The following is a 26785-nucleotide window of genomic DNA, read 5'->3' on the forward strand; positions in this document are numbered from 1 at the left end:
ACATATTTTATAATTACCTTTTTCATCTAGAATCTTGCAAACTTTAGAATGATCTGAAAAAGAGAAGTAATTCAATTAAAAACAAATCAACAGTCCTAATTCAAAATTATATTTCGTACATCATATATTTTGTAAAATACTCACAATAACATTTCCCTTAGGTTTAAGGCGACATTTCTAAGATAAATAAAAAATAGTGGTTAAAAGTAACTTTTTAATTAAAAACTACTGACTTTCCATTTATAAATAAACACAGAATATAAACAAATAGAAAGTCAATAGCCAACGTGGCGTATCTATCGCTTGCGACGCAGTTGTAGCGTGTTTTTCCTGATCCAAGCGGCGCGTCTGGATCCACCCTTGGTCTGAGAGAAACGATGGCCTTTTCCGAGACCACGAGAGCTTTTCCCCGCGGATGTGAGACCTCGCATTTCACGATGCTTGTGTACTGCGTTCACTATCCAGTTGATCTTTGGATCACGACGGATTGCCTGAAATGAATGCAGCTTGTGAATTTTGTTATGTTCATTGTTGAATGTTGGGTAGTGTGATGTTGGAGTCAGATATACCGGTAGGTGATTGTTCAGCAAAACCTTTCAGATTGGTGCATGACATAAACATTCATCATTTCAAATAAAAATTATTATAGCAACTATTATTTATTATTATTATTATTATTATTTACTAACCGATATCCAGAGTGCGTTAAAAAAGAATGTGCCTAATGAGTTGTTTTAGTGGTCTAATAAAACCATCTTCGCATTATTGCCTTTCTAATGGAAATGGGTTAGGGCACATCAGCTGGATGTTTTCAAAGCCTAAAACGGACGTGATAGGTAGAAACAAGTTTTGTGCTTTAGATAAATTGAGATTAATATTACATTAAACTTCATCTACTGTTTAACAAAACTAGCCTGCCTAGTACAGGAAGTAATATGTGATCAAAAACAAAAAATAATATTACCTTGTGTGAGGGATCAACCAGGATAACTTCAAAGTATTTGTAGGAAGAATCTTGAGCAACCCAATAGGAGTTGAGCACGCGAAGACCGCCGCAACGACGGCCAACACGCTCCTGAAAATGTTATGAATAAATAATATTTGACTATTATAAAATTATAGTATCGTGAGACTTTTAGTTAATAATTAGTACCAACTTACAAACTCAAATTTTCAATTCAAAATAGGTAAGATTTACACTTTTTGACTGTCACTTGTTGGACTTAGCTTTGTACTGCTGAAAGAATTTTCAAAATCGGTTCAATAGTTCCAGAGATTACCCCCTACATACAAACTTAACGACATTACCTCTTTATAATATTAGTATAGATTACACTTTTTGACAGTCACTTGTTGGACTTGTATGATATGATAGTGATAATTAAACTCAAACTCAAATTATTTATTCACAATAGGTAAAATTCTATGCCTACTGATGGTCAAAATTGTTAATTAATAACAAACTTATAACTAAAGCTACATACTTCAGTTGTAATAACCAGAGTTATTTCTTTATGTTACAAATGGCTAGACTTAGGTTTGGGTTATTGTAACCGATACACAGTGGCGTGCACAGGGTTTGAAGCTAGGGTAGGCATTAGTTAGGTAGGAACCTGTTTACTGGCAGGTCATAATAAAAAAATATGGTCATATTGATAAATAGCTTACAACTGGGGGTAAGCAGTGCATTTATGCCTCTATGACCTGCACGCTACACATCATCCATACTAATATTATAAATGCGAAAGTGTGTCTGTCTGCTAGCTTTTCACGGCACATCCGTTCAACCGATTTTCACAAAATTTGGTACAGAGATAGCTTGCATCCTAGGGAAGGACATAGGCTATTCCGGAAAATTAAAGTTCCCACAGGATTTTTAAAAACCTAAATCCACGCAGACGTCGCGGTATCATCTATTAATATTATAAATGCGAAAGTGTGTCTATGTCTACTAGCTTTTCATGGCTCATCTGTTTAACCGATTTCGATAAAATTTGGTATAGACATAGCTTGCTTCCTGGAAAAGGACATAGGCTACTTTTGATTCCGGAAAATAAAAGAGTTCCCACAGGATTTTTGAAAATCTAAATTCATACGTAAGTTGCGGGTATCAACAAGTTATAAATAATTTTTTAAACGGTTCCAGCTAAATTCCAGCCAATAGTGAGGCAGCATAGACTGTCACATTGTAGGTGTCCAAAAACTACAGCGGTAGCCTTCCTGGCTCCTTAAGTGACAATAATTACCTCAGCAATGGACTGCAAGTTGCGAGTGGGCTTCAGTTGGTTGACTCCATGACTCTTGGGCTTGCCGTAGGTTGCACCCTTGGGGACCGGGCGCTTGCGACCACCGCGACGCACGCGGATCCTGAAGATTACGTAACCTGTGGAATAAAATGTTTCTTAACCACATACAAATACTAGACACTTTGACCTGGCAATGATCAAATGGTCAAAAGAACACTGAGAAAATACAATCAAAAAAAGTTGAAATCTCTCATTATTTAACATAAGCATTGCTTAAATTATGAGGAAACCTGACCAAGTGTGAGTCAGACTCGCACACCGAGGGTTCTGTACTACAGTCATATTATTTTCAACATTTTGCAGTACAGATCAAAAACTATTAAGCATAAAATAAATAAAAATGTGATTTAGGATGTACACTACAGGTAAAGCCCTTTCATACGATACCCCATTTGGTGTAAAGTTATCTCTGAAAAATGAAAATATTAATTTTTTATGCTTCATGAACACATCTTAATTTTATTGTGATGTAACCACAAATTCACAGTTTTTCAGATTTATTCCTTTACTTATGGTATAAGACCTCTACCTACCAAATTTCATGATTCTAGGTCTACGAGAAGTAGGTACCCAATAAGTTTTCTTGACAGACAGTAGACACAAGGGACCAGGGACGGACAGACAGAAATGGTCTTGAGAAGAAAAGTTGACTGTTCATGTTCAGTAGGTACCTATGTGGTATTTGAGAACACCTTAAAATTTTAATGCCCCAAAATTTATTAAAAAAAAGTCGAATGTACAGGTACATTGCAATAGTCATAGTCGGATCAATAATTATCCCCGACCGGGGACTGCTAGCATCCAGCAGCGGTCAAAAATTATAACCTCAACTCAAGTGTATATTCTAACCTTGCTTGGCGCGGAATCCCAGCCTCCTAGCTTTGTCGGGCCTCGTGGGCCTAGGAGCTCGGTGCATACGAGTCAACTGGCGGTACTGCCAGACTCTCACACGCAACAGAAAACGCATCACATCGCTAAGCTTTTTGCGATACAATTCTTGAATATATCGGTAGGCACCCATCTTGGGACTGTGGCAGACCTAGCAACAAAATCAATTCATATTATTGATCAGAAGTCACATCATCGGTCTGGCCACAAATACGGAGATTCGAGATCAAGACCCCTCACAAAGAACATGCCGAGAAATCTGAAATACCTACGGTAAAAACAATAAATTAACAAAATTAACGATTCCTTAACAATAGCACACAGAAACTATTGATATTTTAACTTGATAAATTGATTAAAAAACGTGATGTTAATGATATTTAAAGATTAAAATTTCACATACGTCTCGCGTACTCCACAGGAAAACCGGAAAAGAAAATTAAAATTGATAGAATGCAACTTCAATCAAAGTGACAGTTCAAAAAAATATTGCTAGTTTTTAATCACTTTATGAAGCTTGTCAACTTTACACACACTTTACACCTAATGAGGGTAACTTTAGAAAAGTGAATCGGTGGCTCAACGGAAAACAACAAAACGGTGCAACTGCTTAGCGTACTTACTCATGGCGCGATGCAATATCAAATTGCATCGATTGCCAAAATCGGTGAGGTATCGCAAGAACATGTGGCCGAAGAAAATGTATGGAGTATGGACAATCACAATGTTACCAGACAGAATCGTACGATTTGACGACATCGCTCACAGATCCAGTCCTCATGACCTGCGATATTAACTACCTATGTGATATGTCAAATGTATGCAGCTGCAACTTCGGTGGAAAGTAGAACCAACGAACCTGTTATCTTTTATCTCTATTTGCCTATCATCACCGCAACAAATTAATTTGAACTCCTTAAAAATGTTTCCTTTTATATTAGTTAAGTATTTGTTTTTTTCTTATTATGAATTTATGTGTACAATTAATAAAATATATATTCCGTCATCTCAACATTATAAAATTAATTTAGCTGTGTAATATTGATAACCCCAAATTCTTCGTCCCAACCCTAGATGGTGGACACGGTAGGTAATCAAATGACGTAATGCATAATGCACTAGGGATGAGACGTATTTACGCTACCAGGTTTTAAAACCAGGGCTTTGCTTGGAAGTAGGGCGCCCTGGTGCGGGTGGAATTTACTTGCAAGTGAATTCTTCACAAATAGGATTGTGCTCCTTATACATATGAAAACACGGACCGAATTTCTATGCAAGTATTTTTGCAAGTATTTTTCACAAATAGGAATGTGGACTTTATATGTATGACCACACGGATCGATTTCATATGTCATAAAAAGATTTCGACCTTCAACGTATTTTTTACCTGACTACGGCAAAGCCAAAAGTAAGGGTTATGAGAACGGCCGGGGCTTCGAACTTGCAAGTCTTTCTTCACAAATAGGATTGTGCACCTTAAACATATGAAAACACGGTCCAATTTTCTATGCAGTAAAAAAAACTTCGAACTTGCAAGTATTTCTCACAAATAGGATTGTGGACTTTATATGTATGACAACACGGATCGATTTCATATGCCATAAAAAGACTTCGACCTTCAACGTATTTTTTACCTGACTACGGCAAAGCCAAAAGTAAGGGTTATGAGAAGGGCCGGGGCTTCGAACTTGCAAGTCTTTCATCACAAATAGGATTGTGCACCTAATACATATGAAAACACGGTCCGATTTTCTATGCTCTTAATACTTTAAAATATTTTAAAACCTGGTTTTAGACCCTGGTATTTTTACGTACTCTTACTTGGAAGCCCTGGTATTGAATTTAGCAAGTATGTCTCATCCATCGCATTTTGAGCGTATCCTTGGATGAATATACTCCATCCATCCAGGTAATCATTCATCCAAGAGCACATCTCTGTGTATAGGACATCGCTGGTTACTCGAGAGTCGTAAAAACTGTTTGCCAATGTTACCCACTCCCACTGTATTTTCTAGTGCTTGGTATAAAAATTTAAAGTTTCTGAACGAAAGTGAAGGTCTCGTCATTGATTCATGAACACCCTACCCAACCCTAATATAATACTACTGCAAAGAATTTCTAAGTAGGTAGGTACTACCTACTTCGTAGTACTACTCAATATATAATGTACTCTGTGGTACTACTCTTAACTCTATGTTCATGAACTGTCGTGAACCGCCATCTTGAAAGCGTAATTGTTGTCATGTTTACGTTGTATGTGGAAGTTAGAAATTGTTATTTCTGATAAAAAAACGTATGAATATGTTTTTATTTAGTTAAATAATTAAATCCAAAGCCTGACCAATGCTCTCGTGTAAAAATTGTTACAGTGGAAGTGTTGTAGTGGTGATAAATTTGGAAAGTAGAATAGGCGCCAAATTAGTTTTTAGTGGATTGAATTTTGTTCATTTATTTCATTTGTTTTAGTCCTAATTAGGTGTTGATTTATTAGTTTTTGTGGAGTATGATTTGTTTTTTATTGTTCGCAGAATAGTTTTGATGTAACTGATCCGAAAAAGTAAATTGCAACGATGTTTTACGCACACTTTGTGCTGGCCAAAAAAGGCCCATTGGCCAAAATTTGGCTGGCAGCTCACTGGGACAAGAAGTTGACGAAGGCCCATGTATTTGAGACGAACATTGAGAAGTCTGTTGATGGAATTCTGAAGCCGAAAGTGAAGATGGCTCTGCGAACTTCAGGCCATCTTTTGCTGGGTGTGGTGAGAATTTACTCAAGGAAAGCGAAATATCTGCTGCAGGATTGTAATGAGGCTTTCGTGAAGATCAAGGTAAGTGAAGTTTCGTAGCAACAATTGTTTTTATTGTCAACTAGTGTATGCGTTGCAAATTGAATGCCTAAGTTTTTTGTAAAATAAATGTTTGAACTACTTGTGGGCTACCCGTTGTATGTTGATGGTATTATGTTATATATATGTGCAAAGCCAACAATAACAGCACTAAGTTTCAACTCAGATGCAAGATATGTAAACACAATACAAGCATTAATTTTTATGAATAAAATTGACTCTGTACACTAGTATTTTACTAGTAGTGAGAATCTTACAAAATCTGACCTTGTTCCTTGTCTACATTATAAAGGGAACGTCTTTGCAATAATTCCGCCTTCTAGATCCAAGGATGTTGATGAGATAGTCAGTGAGTCAGGACTTCTCTTTTCGTATATTTGTTTGAAGATATTCTGCTGCTTATACATTTTGGTTACTGTGGCCAATCCAATAAACAAACTTTACCTTTTGATGCTAACTGTGTAGTGTGTACCTATTTTCGTTCTGTTTATGAATGAAATCTACACCCTCCTATAATAAATTATTATAATTTCAGATGGCCTTCAGGCCTGGCATGGTTGACTTGCCAGAGGAGCATAGAGAAGCCGCCATGAATGCCATCACTTTGCCTGAAGTGTTTCATGACTTTGACACTGCTATGCCAGAGTTAAAGTAAGCATTGATTTTAGTCATTTATTTACTTTACAATCCTCTAAATTAGAATGGTGATTTAATGCTACTAATTATTGCATATTTTTTTGTATCGTTAACCATATAAAAATAGGTAGATTAATAATTACTACTTATTACTACTATATATACTTTTGAAAATGATGTATGCAATGCATGTAAGTGGTCACTCACCTCAATAATTGCTCTTCATATATTTCCAGTTAACATTTGAGTAATGTCAATTAATCATGATTTATCTTAAAGGTAAAACAAAATATTGAAAACTATTTTTTTTAAAATACATATCAAAATTGCGGAACCGGCATGATTCGAACCTGCGTCTCGTGGGATCGCACTCGATGCTCTGACTGTTAAACCACGGTTCGCTTGCTGCCAGTGACGAAATTTGTGATATGTATGTTCACTCAGTACTGAAGCGACTGCTAATGCGTCGTCGTTCGTTGCGTCGCGCATGCCATGCGGGCATGATCCCAAGAGATGCAGGTTCGAATCCTGCCGGTTCCTCAATTTTTGATATTGTATTTAAATTTTTTTAGAAATTTCCTCGAAGTGTAGGTAAAAACACTATCATAAAAATTATAAATATTGAAAACTTTTTTGTTATAGTGAAGTTGATATTGAAGCTCAGTTCTCCCTAAACCAGTCCAGAGCTGAAGAGATTACGATGCGTGAGGACTACGGCTCCTTGAATCTAGTCACACATGATGATGGCTTTGGGGACATGGGCTTTGATGCTGACAACCCTGATATTATGAGAGAGGCAATTGGCAATGAAGGGGGATTGGAACAGGTGATTATTTCTTTTTTAAATTCAGATACAAGTTAGCCCTTGACTGCAATCTCACTTGGTGGTAAGTGATGATGCAGTCTAAGATGAAAGCGGCTAACCTGGAAGGGGTACGGCAGTTTTTTTGTTATTAAACCCACACTCCTTTGGTTTCTACACGGCATCGTACCGGAACGCTAAACCACTTGGCGGCACGGTTTTGCCGGTATGGTGGTAACTAGCCACGCCCGAAGCCTGCCACCAGACAAAATTTATAATTTAAGTATCTGTTTTCTTGATTTAATTTTTGCATCATGAGTAATTTTTTAATCTTTTTGCAGAGTAATCTGCTGTTTGCCGATGGATCGTCCTTGGAACTAGCGGGCAAGGAGTCTCTGGTGAGCACGAGCGCGGCTGGGGTGCCCACGCTGGCCACGCCGGCTCACGAGCCGCGCATGGAAGCGGCGCCGCATGGGGCTATGGACGACGGCTTCGGGGGAACTATAGGCGACGTCGCAGACTTTGGACGTGAGTTGTGAACAGTCCGTCGTGAAACATTTTTATGTGCGATAAATCCCAGCACTTTGAGTTTGTTATTTACCATCCAAGCTTAGTTAGAGCCTCGATAGCTCAATGGTTAAGAAGCGGATTGAACTTCAAAATGTCAAAGGGTCAAACCCCACCCATTGCACTATTGTCATACCTATTCCTAGCACAAGCTTTACATTTCGTTGGAGGGGAAGGGGAATATAAGTCATGATTAACATTCTTTATAATATTCTTTTATTAAAAAAAAGTTAGCTTAGGATTTGCATCCATATAAATCCAGATTGTATAAAGTTCATGTTGAGCAAATGATTGAAATTTGTATTTGATTTTCAGATGCGGGCGGTCTGTTTGAGGGTGACCTGTTCGGTGACGTGACGGCGGGCAGCTCGGCGGGCGGCGCCGCAGCCGGCATGCCGGGCACTTCTGAGCAGCCGCAATCTTTGCAGGTGTGATGGGAACAATATTTTACCTGCTCAGGAGCTTTGAGCTGAATGTGTGTAGTGATGAAGTGGAGGCAAACGCAATAGATCGGAGACTGTCGCAGTGATACAGGGTGTTTAACAACCTGCATAAAGTATAAAAAGAAGTGTAGTGATGTAATTTTTGCTTAGAATGCTAGTGCATGAAAGTAAGTTAATTCGATAGGGATGTATTTACGCTCAGCTTACCTCTATCAGGCGGAGATCGAGGCGGCGGGTGGGAGCGGGCAAGCCGAGCCAGGCGCGGCGGATGAGGGCGCGGACTCGGACGACGACATGCCGCACTACGACGCACCGCCCTCCCCCGGATCGCCGCCCTCCCCGGGACACAGGTATGTCACTACGTGGAGATCGAACCGGCGGGTGGGAGCGGGCAAGCCAGGCCGGGTGCAACGGTTAAAGGAGACTCGGACGACGACATGCCACACTACGATGAACCGCCCTCCCTGGATACAGGTGTGTTACCTTTGTCACCAGGCGGAGATCGAGGCGGCGGGTGGGAGCGGGCAAGCTGAGGCAGTGTGCGGCGGATGAGGGTGTGGACTTGGACCGAACAAATCCACGATGGTGGACTTTTTTTTAAACTGAAATTTCACTTCTTTTTTATGTACAACCAATTCACCAGTTATTCCTAATTTCTATATTATAGTCCTGCAATTTTGTCCTTCAGGATAATTTGAAAATACTTATTTATGGTAGTTGGGGCGGATCGCCCGCGCGCGAGGCGGAGACGCCGCGGCCCGACGACGCGGGCCTGATGCCGCCGCCCGCCGCGCCCCGGCCGCCGTCCACCAGACCCATGGTGAGTTCCATTCATATAAATACTGGGTATTTTATTTTCAGACTAGCTGAAACCCCCGAGACTCCGTCCGCGTGGATTTCATCATCATCATCATCAACCAATAGACGTCCACTGCTGGACATATGTCTCTTGTAGGGACTTCCACACGCCACGGTCTTGCGCTGCCTGGATCCAGCGGCTCCCCTGCGACTCGCCTGATGTCGTCCGTCCACCTAGTGGGGAAGTCTCCTAACGCTGCGTCTTCCGGTGCGAGGTTGCCATTCCAGCACCTTGGGACCGCGTGGATTTACGTTTTTCAAAATCCTGCGGGAGCTCTTTGATTTTCCGGGATAAAAAGTAGCCTATGTATTAATCCACGGTATAATCTATACACACGTACAGACAACCTTTCGCCTTTATAATAGTAGTGTGATAGTATAAAGAAAGTTCTAACAAGTCAAGTTTTTTTGATGACTCTAAACTCAGCCTTATTTATCAAGTCTACTTTTTTACAAGGTTAACTTTCACTTGTCTGTCCATCTGTCAGAGCCTTACAGCTCTTGGATTAGTAGAGTAGAGTAGAATATTATAAAAAAACCGGGCAAGTGCGAATCAGACTCGCGCACTGAGGGTTCGGTAGTACAATCGTATTTTATCGACATTTTGCACGATAAATCAAAAACTACTTACTAGATCTCGTTCAAACCAATTTTCGGTGGAAGTTTGCATGGTGTACATCATATATTTTTTTTAGTTTTATCATTCTCTTAATTTAGAAGTTACAGACACACACACTCACAAACACACACGAATTTTACCACTTTGGAAGTGTCTCTCGCGCAAAAAATGATATTAGAAACCTTAATATCATTTTTGAAGACCTATCCATAGATACCCCACATGTATGGGTTTGATGAAAAAAACAATTTTGAGTTTCAGTTGTAAGTATGGAGAACCCCAAAGTTTTTTGTTTTTTTTTTTCTATTTTTGTGTAAAAATCTTAATGCGGTTCACAGAATACATCTACTTACCAAGTTTCAACAGTATAGCTCTTATAGTTTCCGAAAAAAGTGGCTTTGACATACACACGGACAGGCAGACATGACGAATCTAGAAGGGTTCCGTTTTTTGACATTCGGCTACGGAACCCTAATTATGTATTTAAAATTTACAAATAATATGTGAATCGATGTATGACCCAAATAAATAAATAAAAAACTCTTTATTGGGGATATTTTGAGCGACGCTTTGTATTCGAAGTATGAGAATTTTAATTAGACAACAAACAAATCTCGCAAAATACTTTCCGTAGACAGTACAGTCAGTCAGCTTTGCCTTTTATATATAGATTTTATCCCAGGAGGTAGACGGTACGGAGCCCGCGGAAGAAGAGCCAGCACCGGTTGAAGCGCCGGCGACTCCCGCGCCTGCACTGGACTCCACCACTTTACTGCAGAACGAGGAAGAATCCTTCGCACTACCCCCCGTTGACACTACTGTACTTAAAGGTATTTACAAAAAATCCTTCACACACAACGTTATTCCGCGATTGTGAAGTTCACATGCACAGTTATTTGTCTATTACTAAACCTCCGCTGTCCGTTCGTCAGTTCGTCTGTCAGCAGGCTGTATCTCGTGAACCGAAATAGGTAGAGAGTTGAAATTTTCACTGAATGTGTATTTCTATTTCACCTAAAACAACAAATAGGTACATAATATAAATTTTGAAATGACCGTAATGACAATTTTTAAAAAATGCTAAAAAGGTGTTATTTCTTACTAGGTGATGCCCGCGACTTCGTCCGCGTGAGTTTCGATTTTTAAAATTCCCGTGGGAACTCTTTGATTTTTCTGGAATAAAAAGTAGTCTATGTCCTTCCCAGGGATACAAGCTACAGAGAGTACCAAATTTCGTCAAAATCGGTTTAACGGATGGTCCGTGAAAAACTAGCAGGCAGACAGACAGACACACTTTCGCATTTATAATATTAGTATGGAAGTATGGATAGGATGGTACGGAACCCTTCGTGTGCAAGTCCAACTCGCACTTGACTCATTTTTGCATTATTATTGCATTTATATAATTTCTGCAGGTATTACCAAAGCGAAACGCAAGCGCAAACTCATAGTGGACGAAGTGAAGAACATATCGGGTGAAGAAATGAAGAACCAACTCAGCAACACGTCGGACATCGTGACTACATTGGACCTCGCGCCGCCTACGAGACGGTTGATGCATTGGAAAGAGACGGGTGGAGTGGAGAAGCTCTTCACACTTCCCGCCAGGCCCATACCTTCCAGAGTTTTATTCAAGGTAATATTAGTCTTGTCAATAGGACTTCACGAGTTCTTTTCAAGGTAACTATATAAAACAATAGAATTTATTTTATTCAAGTAGACTTATTACAAGTTCTTATGAATCGTTAACTAGTTTAATTTACCACTGGTTCGGAATGCCGTTCCTACCGAGAAGAACCAGCAACAAACTCGACGGTTGCTCTTCTCAAGTCATCCATTTACAATATTATTATACCATACTGTACAAGAAATTGCAGCCCCGTGCATTGCTGGAGCGTGTCAAATCCAAGCTTTCTTATCATTTACATAAAGGTTCGTACGCACCTGAGCGGCGCGGCGCGGCGCTTCAGTCCGACTGCAGAACGCGTCACCTCAGGCCGCTCGACGGTGCCTACCGCACTACAACTTCAGTACGCGGCACCTCGCGTCACTTGCGCGTCACTTTTATACCCGTTCGCGTACGAGCGCGAAGCGCCGTGCCGCGCCGCTGGGTATATCGCACTAGCGTCACTGCACTGCGCGTCGCTTCGCTGCGCTTCAAAATATTCTCTCCAGCCGTGCCGCGCGGCAACGCGCGGTGAAGCGCTGTGCAGCGCCGCTCTAGTGCGATATGCGCCATACAAAATGATAGAAATGATATTTTGACGCTCTGTGCCGCGACGTGCAGCTCGCTGAAGCGCCGCGCCGCGCCGCTCAGGTGCGTACGAACCTTAAGTCTTGACTCTTGTCAATAGCACTTCAAAATGAGCACAAAAGATCTACAATAGCTTACTTGAATGCTGTAGCCCGTATTGTAATTCTGAGGAACTTTGATTTTCCAGGATATAGAGAGAAAGTAGCCTAGTAGTGTTAATTCAGCTATCTCCATTCTAAAATTTCAGCGAAATCGGTTTAGTCGGTATAATATTAACTGGCTAACGCCCGCGACTTCGTCCGCATGGTCTATACAAATTTCAAACCCCTATTTTATTTATTTGTCATTTTATTGTTTGATTTTCTGGGACAAAAGTAGCCTATCCTAGTTCCTGCAATGTAAGCTATTTCTTTAACAAATCAACCATCAAAATCGGTAAAACACCTGTTGCTCATGAAAAGCTAGCAGACAGACAGGCAGACACTTTTCTATTTTATAACATGAATATAGTATGAGTAATGAGTTTTTGTACTATGATTGCAGAAATATCAACGCAACATGACCCTCCGGACGGACCCTGAGGAGGCGGAAGCGGCGCGCTCGCCCGACCCCGCCGACCCGCCTGTGCCCAAGCGCGGGGGACGCAAACGAAGACACGAGGAGGTATGTATATTTATATTAAAAGCCCAAAATTTGTTTCATCTCACTAGCCTGGAAAAGCTGTTGTCCTTCGGAATCTGCGTGGAAGTCAATTTTAACGGTTAGCATGCAAAAGTCATTTCAAATTCGAGTTTCACGTACCTACTATGGTCTATAGATGGCGTATCTTTTAGAAACGCGGTTCGCCCTTACAGACTAATTATTGTAGGTATTAGTGACCCATTGGAACAGTTTTATTTTTATTTTTAATACCATTAAATATTACTTCGTCTCAGCTCTATTGAAAAAACAATAATATAATGAAGTTTGGAATGTTTAAAATTTATTTTTGTAAAGAAAAAAAAGAAAAAGAAAATGGCGGACAAGTAGGTAGGCCAATATCTTTAAAGCCCTTTTTCTTGTATTTTTGCATCTAGTGTTTTGCTGTGGTGAGATGAAAACTTGTGTGTTTTGCACATGCCAAATGGCACGCTCGTGCCATTTGCCACTGATTGCCATTTGCTACTTCTTCCAGGTCATTCCACGACCTGAAACACCCGCGCCAGCTCAAGACTTAGAGCCTCCTACGCCAGTTCCTCAAGAGTATGAGCCTTCCATCGGTAAGTTTTACTTTTCCGTACAAACCACCCGCTTTGAAATAAATCATCATACTCATGTCCATTCATTTTCTCTACTTGCTAGAGTCGACGTCACGAAAGCTGAAAAAAGAGGTATATGGGATCTTATTTTTTTGCCATTCAAGGGATTCTCGCGCAAAAGTCGTGAACTTTCACTTTATACGTATAGGACGTGACATGTTTTGACATGACTGAGTTGACACATGAAGTTGAAATGGCGAGAGAGATCTCATTTTGTACGCATTATACGTTCATAGTTTCAGCTTTCGTGACGAGATATGTGTTCATGTAAATAATCACAATGTTAATGCAAAATGTTTGGGCCCATCCACATTGAACTTCTGGGATTCATTTGTCTAAGTTATCAAAAAGATCATTCTCATTAAATAAAGAATCTTTTACACATTTTCACTTTGCAAACTAAAAATATCATTGTTATAAGTCCCGCAAATTGCTATTGCGTTGGAACCATGTCTCATTAACATCGAAATGACGTCATTTTGACGTCAGCCGAACTAAAAATATACCATCAGCTCGAAACTTCAGCCTAGTGCTGAAGTCACTAAAATGGCGGCCATGAGCATTAGCAATTTGCGGGGCTTATATGCTTTGTTGCAATGGTTTAATATGGAAAGAAACTGCATACTAAAATAGTAAACATTCTCCAATGTATTCGGCGAACGTGTGTCATGTACTCTATATAAGGCCCATACAAAGAGCAAGAGTAGCTTAACTCAATTAGCAAACAGTGTTAATACGTTGGCCAGGACTTGCCGAACGCATTGTGCTAATGTGTACTGGATCCATAACGTATTGATCTATTAAGCTGTTTCGTTCGACATGAAACGGGCTATACACACACTTACGGTACGCGGACGAAAGTGATGAACATCAGCCTTTAGAGTAACATATCAGGTTTGTAGAGCGTTGTCTGTGTCACTCATACCCATATGACGTTTTGTCGGGCTCAACGACCGAGACAGTGCTCTACAAATCTGCTATCTTCTTCTAAAGATCGATGTTCATCACTTTTGGCCGAGTACTGTATCAGTGCTTTGGGTGATATTTCTACAACAAAACTATTCTCACTAAATAATTACTATCTCAATAAAAAGGGCATCCGAGCCCTTGCGTGGTAGATTAATTTGTCGTGGAACCTCTTGCCGCTTCTAAGTTAGCTCGATTCCATCTTTGATGCATCATCACTTACCATCAGGTGAGACAGCAGTCAAATAGCTTCTATCAGAAAAAAAAAGAACCGAAAACACTTGAAAAAGTTCATTTGAATAAAAAAACTTTTCTATGTCTACACTACCTATGAAACCTAGTATAGAGTACCTAATTATAACAACATAAGTACTGAGTGACAGATAAATGTAGGTATGGTTAATGGTTATAAGCTCTGAATCTCAGTGATAGACAGAGACAGTGCTAAAAATGGCGTGAACATTAGAACGAAATTGTATTCCATTTAAAAACTTGAGGCACTGAACATTTTAAGACGTATGTAGGGTTTTTTTAGCTTAAAATAGTCTGGCAGTGTCTACTAGTGTAGACACCGCGGAAAGAAGTTAGTAGATATATAGGGCTTTCTGTTACTTAATCCCATATAAATGAGAGACAAAAATCTGTGGGCATTTTGAGGTGATCAATCGCAAATGGAATGTCTTTGAATAGATTTTCGACTTGAAGTTCGAATTTTTTTTTGAAAACAGTGACTTGGTTGGTGGCTCAAATTGGTTAACGCCCACCGGGCTTTTGGCTCTGTTACTTGTATGGGATTACGTAACAGAGAGAACCTTATGTCTACTAACTTCTTTCCGTGGTGTCTACACTAGTAGACACCGCCGGACTATTTTAAGACAAAAAACCCTACATAACTCTTAAAATATTCAGTGCCTCAAGTTTTTAAATGGAATATAATTTCGTTCTAATGTTCACGCCATTTTTAGCACTGTCTCTGTCTATCACTGAGATTCAGAGCTTATAACCATTAACCATACCTACATTTATCTGTCACTCAGTACTTATGTTGTTATAATTAGGTACTCTATACTAGGTTTCATAGGTAGTGTAGAAATAGAAAAGTTTTTTTATTCAAATGAACTTTTTCAAGTGTTTGTGTGTGTTTTAAAGTAAAAAAACCCTCTACAATACGTCTTAAAATGTTCAGTGCCTCAAGTTTTTAAATGGAATACAATTTCGTTCTAATATTCATGCCATTTTTATCACTGTCTCTATCTATCACTGACTTCTTTCCGTGCATAGAGTATAGATATAAATGCGTTTTAATATTTGGTCAGTAAATGATGATGATTGTGTATGGCCTGTGGAATGTAAGCTGTGTATATAACCTGCACTGTCACTAACCCGCGCTGTGGTCGCGCCGCGTAGAGTCGGAGCGTGTGCCCGAGCCCTTCCAAACGCCGCGCCACGACGCCGACGTCGAGCCGCCCAACACGCCAGGTACTACACTCTTCCCCTGTATCGCTCTCTGTACAATGTTAGAAGTGCGCCTCATTTGCGAGGAAAACATATCGTCGGCACATTCATTACGATATTGGTACAAACCAAATTTTAGAGTATTCGCATCCTCTTCTTACTAATGTAATATGACTTTTCATATGCAGACATTATTTCATGACAGACGCAGTTTGACAGTTTTAAATTTAATTTTTAGATGGTAAAACCCGTGATTTTAGCGCACAGTCGCGAGCCTACTGTTTAAATTTGTAGCGTGCACTAAAATTTAGAGTCCACACTGAAGGAAGACAACGGAATCGGTGCCACTGTTCGTTTGACGGCTGACGCTGTACCAAACGTGTAAAACTGAACAGTGGCGTGCACAGGGTTTGAAGCCAGTGTAGGCATTAGTTAGGCAGGAACCTGGCTCGCAGGTCATAATGAAAAAAATGCATTGAGCTATTACAATTGCCATAAATGCACTGCATTTATGCCTCTATGACCTGCACGCCACTGGATCACTCACACTCATATTTGTGAGGTCGTGGTTGAAGCGAAAATGCACATGCGGATTTCCGCGCGTCTAATTTTAATATCGCTAGGTTTGTCGTTACATCCTATCTTCTACATTCTATAAGGTGTGTTCTTATTGTGCTTTTTGGGATTTCATGTTCATGGGAATCATTTTCTATATGTTACTGACACATCAATAAATCTATAGTTGCTTATGAAAAAAAAACATTAATTATCAAGGACTATCCTGTATTGGTCCCATATTTAATTTACTATCCTGTATTTTTTATTCTTTGTCATAGTATTAGGCAATAAAGATGTTTTAAATGTTTTTAAAACCAGATTTAGTTACTGAAAAAATATTCAATTTCTTTAAATAACTATTTGTTGTTTTTTTGCCATCATCAATTTGGATAATTAAAATATGATGTTACAATTTAGGTATGTTGAGTTCCCTCGGAGCGCCGCTAACGCCCGGACCCCTGGGTCCGCTAACACCTGGAACCTTGCTGCAAGGTGGTATTACACCTGGAAGCTTGCAGCATGGCGCCATGACTCCAGGTAAGTGAGATTTACTGAGATACATCAGAAATATAACTTTTAGAATTCGATTGTATACAATTTCCAAATTAAATTGACAGGTGTAAGAAATAATAAGCAAAGTGGATTGCACAAGTCAGTCTTCATTACTTAATGATCAAGGCTGCGCTTATTTTCGTACAAAATTCGGTCGTGCGAATACGTACGATCGAGTAGTTGTACGTACGACTAATTTGTATTCAGTGTGAGCGCTTCCCTTTATCGCACCGTTGGGATCGCAAAATGAGCTTAGCCTAAAGTTAATAAAACCTGACTTGTGCTACCTATTTTGATTTGTTTGACAGTCAAAGTTTAACGACAGATGTATAGGCCGTACAAAATGAGTTCATTTTAACTTTGTGTCAACCGTCATGTCAAAAGTAAGATTTTAGTCAGGAGTACATGACAGTTGACACAAAGTGCGCGTGAGAATTCATTTTGTATGCATTATAACGGAACTTTATCCGCCTGTCATCTAACTGGACTTTAACTGCACACCCCATGGCATTCCATTAACTGAATCATTGAGGCCACCTATTATTTTGTAATTTACAAAAATATATATAAATACTTTTATATATTAGGAGGACTAACACCTGCTGGACTGCAGCATGGAGATCAGCCAGAACTAGCACTCAATGCCGCTGTACATGGAGGTATGTTTTTATTCAGTACAATGTGGCCAACAGTGAAAATTATTTAAGTGCTCATTTAGGTAAAAGTATGTCAGGTGCATAAATTCCAAGTTTTAAAGAGTTGTACAAACCAAAGGCGTATGGGTTTGATAAAAACTGCCATACTACGTACAGGTTAGCGCGCTTCCATCTTAGACTACATCATCTCTTACCACCAGGAGGGATTGCAGTCAAAGGTTAAGTTGTATCTAAACATAAAAAAGTGTTTTGGGTAGATTTTACCGGTATTCGATCTGTCATGAACGTTTTTCCCAGCTGAAACCGACGTCATAGCAAGAATCTAGGAACATAGCTTTTAATAATAATAATTCTTTGTTGCCATTATTAGTATTGAGTGTCCAAATTCTACACTTAATCAAATTAATGTTAATTTTAAGATGTAAACTCTGCCTTGAGTCCATTATCTCAAGTCCAAACCTCTTTGTAGGAATGACGCCAGGAAGAATGACTCCAGGTGGAATGACTTCCGGGTTAGGATTAGACGCAGGAATGACGCCGGCGGGACTGGCTCACGGAGGAATGACTCCCGCCGCGCTACATCATGGACCGATGACGCCGGGTAAGCGCCTAGAATAGAATAGAATAGAATATAATGTTTTTTTATTCATGTAAACTTTTTAAAAGTGCTTATGAATAGTCAGGTTTAATTTACCACTACCTACCTACCTATAATACTATCCATAATATGAGTTTTAATAGTTTTCGAAAGCAAAATTCGATGTTGGGTTTTCTCATTATACAAACAGCAGCGGTCCCGAAAACTTTCTAGTAAAATTAAGTAAGAATGCGTGACTTTAAAATGGAGTTGTAGGTTTTAAATCTCACAAATTGTAAGTCCTGCAAGAAATTGGAATAAAGGGTTTGGATTGCAGAAGCGGTCTGTCAGATGCTGTTCCCGTCAATCGTCATTGAAGCTTATCAGAATGGTGTCGGTGAAATTATGTTTGTGGGATGAGTTTTAGACCTCACTTATTAGTCAAAAACTTAAATCGTAATTTCTTGCAAGTTCTCCTTCCTGAAATTTCGTCATCGGCAAATCCAGCTAATATTTGTAATAATATTGCTCTACCCATTTTTTGGGATAGTCGCATTGCTCGCCAGTTTAAATAATTCTCTATTGCATTAGGTGGTTTAGACCACGGCGGTATGACACCAGTCGGACTTCAGCATGGAGGGATGACTCCCGCGGGACTACAACATGGCGGCATGACTCCCGCCGGTTTACAGCATGGAGGCATGACCCCAGCTGGTCTCGCTCATGGAGGCATGACCCCAGCAGGACTTGCCCATGGAGGCATGACTCCAGCGGGACTTGCACATGGAGGCATGACTCCAGCGGGTTTACAACACGGAGGAATGACTCCAGTCGGACTCACGCATGGAGGAATGACGCCGGGTGGTTTACAACACGGAGGAATGACACCATCAGGTTTGAATATATTTTTTAGGTCTGAATTAGTAGTTTTTACGTTTCTGATAATTATATTATGGTGTGTGCGGGTAGATGTACGATGATGCGCTTAAACATCAAGTAAAGATTAATGAAAGGTCATAATAATGAAAAATAAGCGTCGAGCTATTTCGATTCGGGTAAGCAGTGCTTTTACGCCTCTATGAATTGCATGCCACTGAAATTACTAACGAAAATAATCCTAATTATCCCCAGGTCTTCAGCATGGAGCACTTCTCCAACACAGCATGGAACAGCTCCCAATGATGCCGCAAATGGGGGGTGAGCAACACCCCCTATTGGCGCAGTCGGTGCCCGCGCCCCACCAAACACACCACGATCTCAACACCGGCCCCATGGAGCCGTTACCCCTGCCCTTGGACCAGGGAGACTATCAGGTGAGCATTATAAAAAACCCGGCTTTTTAGTACAAGTTTTAGAAGAGTAGGCGTTAGGTTAACGTACTTTTTAGATTTTCAATACCTTATTGCTTTTTACGCATTAACAGCATTTAGGAATGTCGCAAATGGGACGTGAAAAACTCCCCCTCTTACACCCCCGCTTGGCGCAGTTGGTGCCCACGTCGCCAACTAAATCACGTTGCCACCACAACCCTCATGAAACCATTGCCCTTATCTTTCGACCAGACTAATAGTAGGGGAGCCCAAGAGGCTAAATATGGATTTACTCGAGCGTCGTGGGGACCTGTTATTCAAAAAACTGACGATTTGGACGCAACCAAAAGTCATGGCCGATTTTTGAAACTTTGTGACTCCCATTTCCTTATGTCACGCTCAAATTGTCAGATCAATGAAATGTACACTTATCTGCATCTAATTAACTTACCTTGTCTTGATCTGACGCGCTCGAGTAAATCGCACAATCCTCTCTTGGGCTCCCCTACCATAAACAGGAGACACAATTTACACTTCACTGAGATGGGTACCCTACTAGAACTTTGAAGGGAATTATGATAGATCCAATTTTTGTTCATACCCATACCTGTATCAAGAATATACTAAGATTTTTACTTTTATTTATTTCAGAGTGGTATACAGTTGGCGAATTTCGGATACGATGGCCACCAGAGCCCAACCCACGACTACGACCTGCCCCTCAGTGTTGAGAATGTAAGTATAAGATTGCCGTCTCAACCGATAGATGCCCACTTCTGGGCATAAATCTTTCAAAAGGCCGCCACATAACACGATTTGGTACTGCTTGTGCCCGGCAGCTTCCAGCGATTTGAGATCGAACTAATGGACACAAGAAATAACTTAAAATGAATGATCCAAGATATATAATAATGTTTCTCTCTTTCCAGCCGGAGGAGAGCGAGCGAGACGCGCGCGAGGCGGGCGAGACGGAGGAGCAGTTCGAGGAGCGCGTGCTGAACCGGCGCGCGGCGCAGCTGTTCTCGGTGATGCGGTCCAAGCTCGCCAGCGGCCTTCCGCTCACCTTCGCCGAGCTCGCGCCCCGCCATAACAACAGGAAACAGGTATGTGCGCCAGAAAGGACAGTCTTAAACAGATACTTGGGCCTTTCCAAGTGCACGCCGCCCCCAAACACGGTCTTCATCATTCACCATCGTCAGTCAGGTCATCGGTCCAGATAGGACATACTTCTAGATATATTTTGTGGTCAATCGACGGAGACGTCTATTCAGAGTAAAATTGCGAGGTCATAGGGACCGGCAGAACCTTTCGGCTCCTTGTGTGCTTTGTTTTCTGGTATCCCTTAACACCAGCCGAATATCATCAGAAAATTCTGTCAAAAAATTAGGACCACTCTGCTCATACATTTTGTATTTGACTGACAGTCAATGTTGCCGGATCGGCGGGGTGATTACGTATCTCGCGACAGGCGTACATCTCGCGATCATTGCTGTCAAACGTCAAACGTCACACGTAACAGCGGCTAGAGAGATACAGCAATAGCCACAGCAAAATAAGAAGAGAGACAGCAAAGGAACTGTCGCATTGCTACTTCTGTCGCTACTGCAACGTTTCACGCAATCACCCCGCGGGTGTGCGCTTCTGATGTTCACATGAGATGAAACTGGAAGTTTTTTGACAGACAATTCCTCATAATATGCAACCGAATTAAGAACAACTTCATTTCCAACCTACCTATTTTAATTTTTAACAGCTCATTTTTGATTTCCCTTTAGATGTATATTATGCTAGCTGATGCCCGCGACTTTGTACGCGTGGATTTAGATTTTAAAAATCCCGTGGGAACTCTTTGATTTCCCGGGATAAAAAGTAGCCTATAGCACTCTCCAAGTCTTTAACCATACCCATGCAAAAAATCACGTCGATCCGTTGCTGTGTTGCGACGTGATTGAAGGACAAACCAACATACCAGGAAACAAACACACTTTCACAGTTATAATATGGGTACAGATTTGATGACTAAACGAACTTACCTATGTGAAATCACAATTATTATGAGTCGCTTCATTAAAGTGTTTTTTACTTTACCCTCAGGTGGCGCAGAAATTTTACAGTTTACTTGTACTCAAGAAACACCAGATGCTCAAATTAGAGCAAGAGGAAACTTATGGACCCATAATAATCACTAAAGGCGATCAGTTTGATACTGAAGCCATATAGTTAGAGTAAGTCTCAAGGTTTCTATTATTCATCAAGAGGTGGGCGCCCTTAAGGTAAAGCGTGAAATACACACAATGCGTGACGGAGTCGTGTTTAACGCGGCTCTTCGAAGTTGTAATATAACAAAGGAACAGTGTGAAAATACAAACGTTATGTACTTCATACTGCTGCGGCCGTCCTATTTCTAACAAAAAGCCATCAATTGCAAAATGTAGTTTTGGAGTTATCCAACATTTTATGGGTTCTCTTAGGTTTTCTTTGGGTGTTTTCTATGTACATATGTATGTATTATGCCTAAATAATTTCATTTCTGTTTAAATGTGAGGGTTTTTATTTATTTTTTACTATCATCACGAGGAAAACAACAAGTCAGCTTTGTGACACAGCGAAAAACCGCGAAGGTTTACATGTGTGTCATTCTGTCTACATATCAATATTCCATACATTATTTATAGAAACACTGTTATTATGAGATTAAGTTACATTTGAATCAGAAACAAGAAGAAGAATGTTTAGTAGGTCTCAGATTTTTAGTTGGGTCCTATGGTAGCATTCTTTATTAGAAATATCATTTTATGAAAATATCAACTTTTGGTGATAACTCAAAAACTACTTTTTGCAGTCAGTAGCTTTATAGAAATAGAGCGGTAGCAGTTCTTGCATATTAAATAAAACGCGTACACGCGTGTTGAGTGTAACGTCGTTGTTGTCACGCTTTGTGTATATTTGTCTTTAATAGAGGAAAGTTGGTACAGCTAGTTTCACTATTTAGGTTGAGCCAAAAATTTCGTGTAAGTGATGATTCGAATTCATAGAAACTTTAAAAAGGACCAAAATATTATATTGCGTATTGATCTCAAAAATCGGATGCCCGGTATAATTTATTGTAAATTAAGGTCCACTTTACGTCGCAGCTGAATCTATACTTATTGTATTGTTAATCTATGTAATATATAAAAGGAAAAACTGACTGACTGATCTATCAACGCACAGCTCGAACTACTGGACGGATCGGGCTGTAATTTGGCACGTAGATAGCTATTATGACGTAGACGTCTGCTAAGAAAGGATTTTTGAAAATGCAACCCATAAGCGAGCATAAGCTAGTTTATTATATTATAACTTTATACAAATTCTCCCTAAAAAAACTAAGAAAATAAACCTAAATCTGAGTGTTCCAAGTAGTGATGTTCCGGATATCCGTATCTGTTACTTTTTTGGCGGATCTCTTTTACCTTAATAAATTTTAATACATAGATTAAATTATATTTGTAGATGATTAGGTATCACGAAATAATTCCAATAACTCATACAACAAACAATGATCTGGCACATCACTAGTTCCAAGTATTTACAAAATACTGGTTTATATTGGGAAGTGCAGTCATCGAATTTTGTACATGATGTCCATAACGAAATACAGTTTAGCTATCGACTGGTTACCACAAGAAGTTACCCTTTTCATTTTTTAAGGTTCCGTATCCGAAGGGTGCAACGGGAACCTTTAACTAAGCCTCCGCTGTCCGTCTGTATATCATAAACCATAGGTAAAAAACATAGTGTTATATCTTGTACGATGGTACGGAACCCTTCGTCTGCGAGTCCGAATCCATGTTTTTAATTGTTTTAAATTAAAAAGCGTAACCGAATCGACTAAAGTGGACTTTTCAACTTGATCAACAGTGCAGTTTCTGTGGACTTGAATGTAGAAGTGAACTGTTTTGTTTGGAGGACAATTTATAGAATATGTAGAGAGAATTGCCTTAATTTGTTTTTTGCTGTAGTTATAAGTGGAAATTATTGCCGTTTATAGTCCGTACAAAATGACTCCTCACGCGGCATTTAACTCTATGGGTCAACTGTCGTGTCAAAAGTACGCTCACCTATAAAATAAGGACTTAAATCGTACTTTTGACACAAAAAGTTAAAATGGCGCGTGAGGAGTTAAATTTTACGCGTTATACTTCATTGTTTGATAATTGAATATAATTTGTTATTTCCATACCGTGGATGTATTTAGCAAATTGCAAATTGTAATAAATAATGTGTATATGTTTAATTTAATAATATATTGTGAAGATGTATAATATCTGGTAGTATGACATGAAAAAAAAAATTCACTATCAGTATCAGACTTGACTCAAAAACTTGTTTATATGAAATCAACTTTATCAATTTATTAGAATCACGAGCAGCGCAGACTTGTCGACATCTTAGTTATCAGGTACCTATTATGTATCATTAAAGCTGTGTGTTTGTTTTTCCTACATATTGTTGTAAACTTTGTCCTAAACGATTTGCCGCAATACGAACTTTTACGGTTAGGTCTAAAACGAGTGCTATCCTTTTCTGCAGGAAACATTGTGAAAGGGGTAGAAATTTAAGACTCGTCATTTTAATTTAGTTTAGAGATTATTGTGTACAATAAAATTAGCACCAATGTCAAATAAAATGTCAAATTAACCCAGGCGTGGTTTATTTTTCATAGATTGATCATAATAATTATTATTATTTCAGTTCGTTTTACGGCAAATCACTTCAAAAGATGTTATTTGTTTAAAATTAACCGTGGTTCTTAAATGTAATGTAACAATATTATGTAAGATACTTATTCTTATTCGGTGGCTGTAGGGCAAGATTCCTAGTGATAACGAGTTTAAATATAAAAAATATCAATTCTCGGATCAAGAAAATTATGTACAAGTAGTGGTAAGTTGTAACTGATGGGAAACACCAAAATATAGAATCATGCGAACATCGTCTATTACGAGAAGATATATAAAAATATATTTACATGTTTATATGTACAAGGTTGTCGCGTGTAATTGTGTGTGAATGAGTTCTGGGGCCTTATTCTTTGATATTTACATCGGTACAGTACGCGGCCGAAAGTAATTATACATCGACCTTTAGAAGGAGATAGCAGATTTGTAAAGCGTTGTCCCTGTCGTAGAGACCGACAAAACGTCATATGGGTATGAGTGCCGAAATGTCATTCTAAAGGCCGATGTCTTATGTACATTACTTTTGGCCGCGTATTGTACTAAAGTCCGCGACAGGTCGAAATGGCAATTGGAGTATGAGGTGGGGAGACGCACCGCACCGCGTTAGTGCGGGACGTTCTCTCCCCGATTGTTATCTCGACCTGTCGCGTAATATACAAGTCTTGTATACAAAGGCGTGCAGTGCTTGTGTGACGTCAAGATCTCATTGGGATTCGATTTGAGCATTACTTTACAATAGTGTGGTACGGATTCTGAGAACATTGGCTTTGACGACTCAGTACAGCATTGTTCGAAGTTATACCTATCATTATTCATTACCAAATCGGCAATGGCTCGACTTGACGTAGGAACTCAAATACTAGTGCTGTTTACAGCTCCATATGACGGTGATTCGCTAACTCAGCGTTCATCACCGAGCAATAGTGTTGATCCAGAGTAAGGTACGATTTGAATGACAGAGAATAAGGACCTTGTATATTTCTTGAGCGTTAAATTATAGTGTAGATTGAAATCTCTTAATAATCCAAATTGAATGCATTTCGAAATTATTAATTGGATTGCATCCATTTTGGCATGATTTATACTTTTCCTTATCCAAAATTGTGTGAAAATTGTAAAGCATTAAGAATGCCTGGTATATTAAATTTAAGTTTTTATTATAAAACGTGTATCTAAGTATGGACTCCCTGCTAAAAACCAATGACAGTATCTATTGTGAATCAATACCGGTTGTACATGCTTAGGTTGTTTATCAGTAAAATTTTTGTAATAAATCTGTTGATTGAAAATACGTTCATATTTTTAATTTTCATTACCGTATGGATGAAGTACCTATAAAAGAAGCGGCGTCTAGGCTCAATTCACAGAAGGATGGCTGTGGCCAACAGCGCTCGCGTCGTCGGCCCCTTCCAGTCTCTTCTTGACCAGTCTAGTTTCCACATTCGGCAAAGAAACTCGTGCGTTTGGATTGAAAAGGATAGAATCTTCTAAATATATATAAAAGGAAAAGGTGACTGACGACTGATCTATCAACGGGCTGAAATTCGGAATGCAGACAGCTATTACGACGTAGGCATCCGCTAAGGATTTTTGAAAATTCAACTCCTAGCTAGGCGGTGAAATAATACGAGGCGAGCATAGCTAGTTATAATAGCACTTCTTTCTGAAGAATAAACAAACGGAGAAAAGAAAATTGCTGCGGGTGTGGCTGTCCGCGGCGACGCGAGGCTGCTGCTCGCGATACCTTGGGACAGGATTGGTGAAAAGACGCTCGCGAGGCTGTTCGAGGCGCCGCGAGCTTCTCTTGAGTGTTTTTTTTAAGACATGTAGATAAAGTTTAACATTATTGAACACTAAAAGTGCTCGCCGCGTTCGTCCGGTGTGAATTGAGTCTAAAAATATTGAGAATCATTTTTCAATGTTAATTTTGCTCGCTGCTGGTATAAAGTCGTAAATCATTGAGCCGTCAATCAGTCTGTGTGATGAATACTTTTTAACCTACTTCTTAAGAACCAAAAGTGGGGTTAGGCTGCCTGTCCACTGGTGCGGAGCTGTGCAAATATTAACGAATAGAATTGCAATATTGCATAAAACTCCCCTTCGCTTTAGTGGACAAAGATTTTGCAGACTAGTTAAATATCGTACATTTTAACGCGGAGCGGGGCTATCTTCGCGTATCGAAAAACAAAATACAGTCCCGCAACTCCGCTCCGCGTCTTAGGACAATAATTAGTCTGCAACTCGTCTTGTGCGCACTCTGCTGGTCGATTACGTAAATCCTGTACCAATCATTACAATCGCAATTGTGATTGGCTGAATGTGTTATTCTTGTTGCAACAATGAACTGTAGCCAATAGTGAGCGAGCATCAACCAATCAGAGGTGATTGCAATCGTGACATTGTAGCTGTCATTTTACCGCAATCGCGCAGGTGATTATTTCAATGTCACATTGATTCACTTCCTCAAAAT

At 39.7% G+C, this 26785-nt stretch overlaps 2 protein-coding genes across 7 annotated transcripts in view; one reads left to right on the top strand and one right to left on the bottom strand.

Moving 5' to 3' along the window:
* Window positions 1-200: 200 nt before the first annotated feature.
* RpL15 (ribosomal protein L15) overlaps window positions 201-26785 on the bottom strand; it is a 410749-nt gene continuing 384164 nt past the window's right edge. The window contains exons 1-5 of one of the 2 annotated variants that reach the window (XM_034972814.2): window positions 3598-3726; window positions 3156-3345; window positions 2247-2383; window positions 965-1075; window positions 201-491 (exon numbers count right to left, since the gene is read on the bottom strand). In XM_034972814.2, the coding sequence (XP_034828705.1) occupies window positions 297-491; window positions 965-1075; window positions 2247-2383; window positions 3156-3327 (615 nt within the window). In that variant the 5' untranslated portion in view covers window positions 3328-3345; window positions 3598-3726 and the 3' untranslated portion in view covers window positions 201-296. Of the gene's footprint in view, window positions 492-964; window positions 1076-2246; window positions 2384-3155; window positions 3346-3597; window positions 3727-26785 lie in introns of those variants that run through there. The other variant, XM_069501156.1, reaches the window with a different exon arrangement.
* vtd (RAD21 cohesin complex component verthandi) lies at window positions 5373-25606 on the top strand. Of its 5 annotated transcripts, none has more exons than XM_069501135.1 (21): window positions 5373-5487; window positions 5723-6022; window positions 6576-6691; window positions 7319-7502; window positions 7820-8006; window positions 8361-8473; window positions 8705-8838; window positions 9206-9308; window positions 10636-10795; window positions 11381-11601; window positions 12763-12882; window positions 13394-13478; window positions 15891-15962; window positions 16914-17033; window positions 17636-17707; window positions 18174-18305; window positions 18873-19175; window positions 19413-19594; window positions 20243-20326; window positions 20521-20694; window positions 21686-25606. In XM_069501135.1, exons 2-21 carry the CDS (start codon window positions 5765-5767, stop codon window positions 21809-21811), a joined length of 2946 nt encoding a protein of 981 aa, XP_069357236.1. In that variant the 5' UTR covers window positions 5373-5487; window positions 5723-5764; the 3' UTR covers window positions 21812-25606. The 5 variants fall into 5 exon arrangements, with proteins under 5 accessions (XP_069357236.1, XP_069357238.1, XP_069357239.1 ...); XM_069501137.1 differs by having other exon boundaries at window positions 10648-10795; XM_069501136.1 differs by having other exon boundaries at window positions 5400-5487; window positions 5728-6022.

The sequence above is a fragment of the Maniola hyperantus genome, chromosome 10 (genome assembly GCF_902806685.2).
Source record: "Maniola hyperantus chromosome 10, iAphHyp1.2, whole genome shotgun sequence".
In the NCBI taxonomy this organism is placed as follows: Eukaryota; Metazoa; Arthropoda; class Insecta; order Lepidoptera; family Nymphalidae; genus Maniola; species Maniola hyperantus.